General features: G+C 57.5%; 1 protein-coding gene across 1 annotated transcript in view; it reads right to left on the bottom strand.

The window, feature by feature from the left end:
• Positions 1-4,194, bottom strand: part of TRPV4 (transient receptor potential cation channel subfamily V member 4) — a 20,659-nt gene that overhangs the window by 3,641 nt on the left and 12,824 nt on the right. Inside the window, exons 9-11 of the mRNA XM_015568159.1 lie at positions 4,083-4,162; positions 2,994-3,159; positions 2,690-2,756 (exon numbers count right to left, since the gene is read on the bottom strand). Of these exons, the coding sequence (XP_015423645.1) occupies positions 2,690-2,756; positions 2,994-3,159; positions 4,083-4,162 (313 nt within the window). The remainder of the gene's footprint in view (positions 1-2,689; positions 2,757-2,993; positions 3,160-4,082; positions 4,163-4,194) is intronic.

The raw sequence follows: 4,194 nt of genomic DNA, 5'->3' as shown, positions 1-4,194 counted from the left end.
CCTGAGAGGGCGACCCCGCCCCCCTGGCATCTGCAATGTCCTGAGAGGGCGACCCCGCCCCCCTGGCATCTGCAATGTCCTGAGAGGGCGACCCCGCCCCCCTGGCATCTGCAATGACCTGAGAGGGTGACCCACCCCCCAGGGTGTCTGCAATGACCTGAGAGGGTGACACCCCCGCCCCCCGGGACAGCTGCAGTGTCCTGAGCTGTGTTTGGTTGCACAGCGGACGGAGTGCTGCTGGTGTGCACCCGGCAGAGGCCAGGGATGCTGACAAACACCCCACGCACAGGACAGCCCACAGGAGGATCACCCAGCCCCAAAAGCCACACGTGCGGAGGCTGAGAAGCCCTGCTCCCGCCCGGCGTTCCCGCAGGTCCCGGGAGCCTGGGACCCGAGCTCCGGGCAGACGCTCTCTCTGCTTACGGAGGAAGGGCCAGAGCCGAAACCGGCGTCAGTGCCGACAGCCCAGAAGCCTCGCTCGCTAAGGCCCTCACCCCTCAGACACCTCAGCCCAGATGCAGCTTCAGATCCTTCTCAACACAGCTGAGCAGCAACAACCGCCCTGACCCCCGGGGCAGGGAGCATGCGGGAGAGGCCCCTCTTCTACTTTCCGCTCAACGCCCTAGGCCAGTGACGGCGAACCTTTTGAGCTCGGCGTGTCAGCATTTTGAAAAACCCTAACTGAACTCTGGTGCCATGTCACATCGAGAAATTTTTTGATCTTTGCAACCATAGTAAAACGAAGACTTATATTTTTGATATTTATTTTATATATTTAAATGCCATTTAACAAAGAAAAATCAACCAAAAAAATGAGTTCTCGTGTCATCTCTGACACGTGTGTCATAGGTTCGCCATCACTGCCCTAGTGCCTTCCACCTGGGATTACAGCTCCTGCCAACGCCACTCAGTTGTGTAGTGGCTGCTGAAATGTGTGTTGAGAAGGATTCTGGAATCTTGTCTGGACGCATCAGAAAAACCGTTCTGTGACCCACTGGCCATGTCTGTCACGGGCACAAACGTGGAACAAGAGCACGCGTCATGTTTGTGTCATGTCAATCGCAGACCAGGGAGCTCATGTCCCACAGCAGAAGCCCCGGCAGCAAGCTGACCCCTCAGCTGCCACTTCAACCACGAAGCTTCTGCCTCAGTTTCTATAGTCAGGACTGCAGGAGGGCTGGGCTTGACTCGAATCCCAAACCACTGTGGAACCCGACACTCTGTCTAGTTCCTCTAAGTCCATCACCGGGAGGGGGCAGCTGTAGCCGGTCCCTCTCTCCCCAGCTAAGGCTGCAGTTCTGGTTCCCCGGAATCACCCACCATCTGGTTAAAATATCACTGCCATCAGGTCCTGCTCCAGGGCTGGTCCCCGACCAGCCTCCTCAGGTGGAGTGTGACAGGCGACGCCTGAGTCGGCCACTCGCGTCTGGACGCTGAGCATCGACTGGGCGATCACCCACCCGCTAGGGACCAGCCAGGCTCGGTCTGTTCCCCGTTCCCGGTCCTTCCCCCACAGCCTGTGCCCCCGAGGTCCCGCGGCATCAAGACGTCACGGAGAAGCCATACTCAAGGGGCCAGTATTGAGCTTTAAAAAGGACCTGGGCTGCCTGACCCACGTGGCTCAGTGGTTGAGCACTGACCTATGAACCAGGAGGTCGGGGTTCGATTCCCGGTCAGGGCACGTGCCTGGATTGTGGGCTCCATCCCCAGGAGGGGGCGTGCAGGAGGCAGCCAATCAATGATTCTCTCATCATTGATGTTTCTCTCTCTCTCCTGTAGCCACGCCCCTTCACTGTGGCTTGCAGCTCCTTCTGTGGCGAGGTCTGGTCTATTTCCCCGCCTCTGAGCCGAGGCCACTTTCAGTCTTGCTTTGGCCAATAGAGGGAGGCAGAAGTGATGCCGTGCCAGGAAGTGACCTTGAACACTTCGGCTCACGTTCTGAGACCCTATAGACCACCCTGTGCCCGAGCCCCATCGAGCCGGCTGGAGGGGAGTGACCACAGGGGAGAACAAAGTCGCCCCCACTGAGGCCATCTGGCCAGGCCAGGCAGACCAGCCAACCACCCACGGAGCCCAGACACGGGGCCTGGAAGACTAGCCAGATCGGTCCCGGCCAGCACACACCTCGCTGAGCTGGACTCCCGAACAGTAAATGCATGGCAGCTGTCTTAAGACACTGCATTTTATGTGGCTTCTTTTGCAATAATAGTTAACATGCCAGTTGCACCGTTTCCTAGCTTTTGAACCTGGGCAATTTATTTAACCGTTCCCAGCCTGATTCCTCATCTGCGAAAGGAGACGGCGAAGGCTTGTTGTCTTACAGACTTGCCGGGAGAATTAAGAGACGGGGATGGCCGAAGCCGGTTTGGCTCAGTGGATAGAGCATCGGCCTGCAGACTGGAGGGTCCTGGGTTCGGTTCCGGTTGAGGGCATGTGCTTTGGTTGCGGGCATATCCCCGGTGGGGGATGTGCAGGAGGCAGCTGATCGGTGTTTCTCTCTCATCGATGTTTCTCTCTATCTCTCTCCCTTCCTCTCTATGAAAAATGAATAAAATATAAAAAAAAAAGAGAGAGAGACGGGGATGGGGAAGAACTTAGCCCAGCGCCTGGCACCAGTGAGAACTCCACACCCTGCTAATCTTCCCCACACATCACGCCACCCCGCAGCCCCTGGGCGCCCAGAGCTCACCTGACGCGTAGCCGATCATGAAGAGCAAGTAGACCAGCAGGAAGCGGAACAGGTCTTTGAAGAGGATCTACAGACACAGCGGGATGACGGAGGCGAAGGTGAGACACACGGCTTCTCGCTTTCCCAGTGTCTCCATCCCAAATCCCCTTTCCAACGCTCCCAGGCCCTCCCGGCGCCCAGGTCCTGCCTGCTGCCCCCACATGCCCACATCAGGCCCACGGGCATTGTCCACACATGTGAGATGAGTACCTGGTGTGGGGGCTCCCTCCAGGGCACGCAGCTCCGCGGGTCCCCCACTCCGTACCTTCTGGATCATGATGCTGTAAGTCCCTGTGAGCTTCAGCCCACGCGTGAAGTAAAGGGCGTTCATCCAGCCCAGGACCAAGGCGAAGACCATGACCGCCAGGTACGCCTCGATCCCTGCCAGGTAGAGGGCCGCTGAGACAATCACCAGCACGGAGTAGATGAAGCTGCAGGCAGCAGAGACCACGGGAGGGGCCGGGGGAGGAGGGGGCAATGAGGCCCTGAGGGGGAGACAGGCCCTAAGCCCTCCACGGTGCCAAGACACCCCGTACGCTCTAGAAACCCAGAAGATGCACAGTGGGTTCCCTGTTACCCAGCACGCTCGGTGAACTGACAATCACTGTGTGTGCAATGGCCTGAGCCCTGCAAGATCCCTAAGTGATGCCTTTGGAACCACTAGAGCAGCGGTTCTCAACCTGTGGGTCGCGACCCCTTTGGGGGTCGAACGACCCTTTCACAGGGGTCACCTAAGACCATCGGAAAACACATTCATAATTACATGTTGTTTTTGTGATTAATCACTATGCTTTAATTATGTTCAATTTGTAACAATGAAATCGGGGGTCACCACAACATGAGGAACTGTATGAAAGGATCGCGGCTTTAGGAAGGTTGAGAACCACTGCGCTAGAGAGAGTCGTGATGTGCAGTGGGGATTTTGTGGCTGCGTGGACCTCACTGCTCTCCGGCTCTAAGGGAAAGGAAAGACGTAGCCACCTGCAGTACAGCCTGTGCCCGAGGCAGACATCAATAATCCATCACAGCACTCTCCCACCAAACACAGACACAGCCTCAAACCCTCTCAGCAGGGCACTCCAGGCAGACATTCGCAACCCACCACCAGCAGGAGGGGTTCCGTTATTTCTATCCCCGGTGTGTGTGGTAACTCTCTAGCGACCAGAATCTGGCTGTGATCAGAAGACCCTGCTGCTTAGCATCGATTGGCCTTGTCCTGACTTCGGGCTGCAGGTGGCCAGGCTGGGTGAACCCACTGCTGTTAGGAGTCACACCCCCACACCCCAACCTGGGCAATGTCCCAGCCCAGCCCCACCTTCCTGACCCAGGGCTGCCAGCTCAGGCCTCCACTCACTAGAGCAGCTGGAAGGAGCCATCAATGAAGAGAGAATTCACTCCAGGGCATTTCTTCATGAACAAGTCTTTGATCTGGAGGCAGTGGGAGGCAGGTGAGGGGTGGAGCCCCA

Source organism: Myotis davidii, unplaced genomic scaffold, assembly GCF_000327345.1.
Source record: "Myotis davidii unplaced genomic scaffold, ASM32734v1 scaffold803, whole genome shotgun sequence".
In the NCBI taxonomy this organism is placed as follows: Eukaryota; Metazoa; Chordata; class Mammalia; order Chiroptera; family Vespertilionidae; genus Myotis; species Myotis davidii.
The sequence above is the reverse complement of the archived record's forward strand: the minus strand, read 5'-3'. Positions and strand labels throughout refer to the sequence as shown.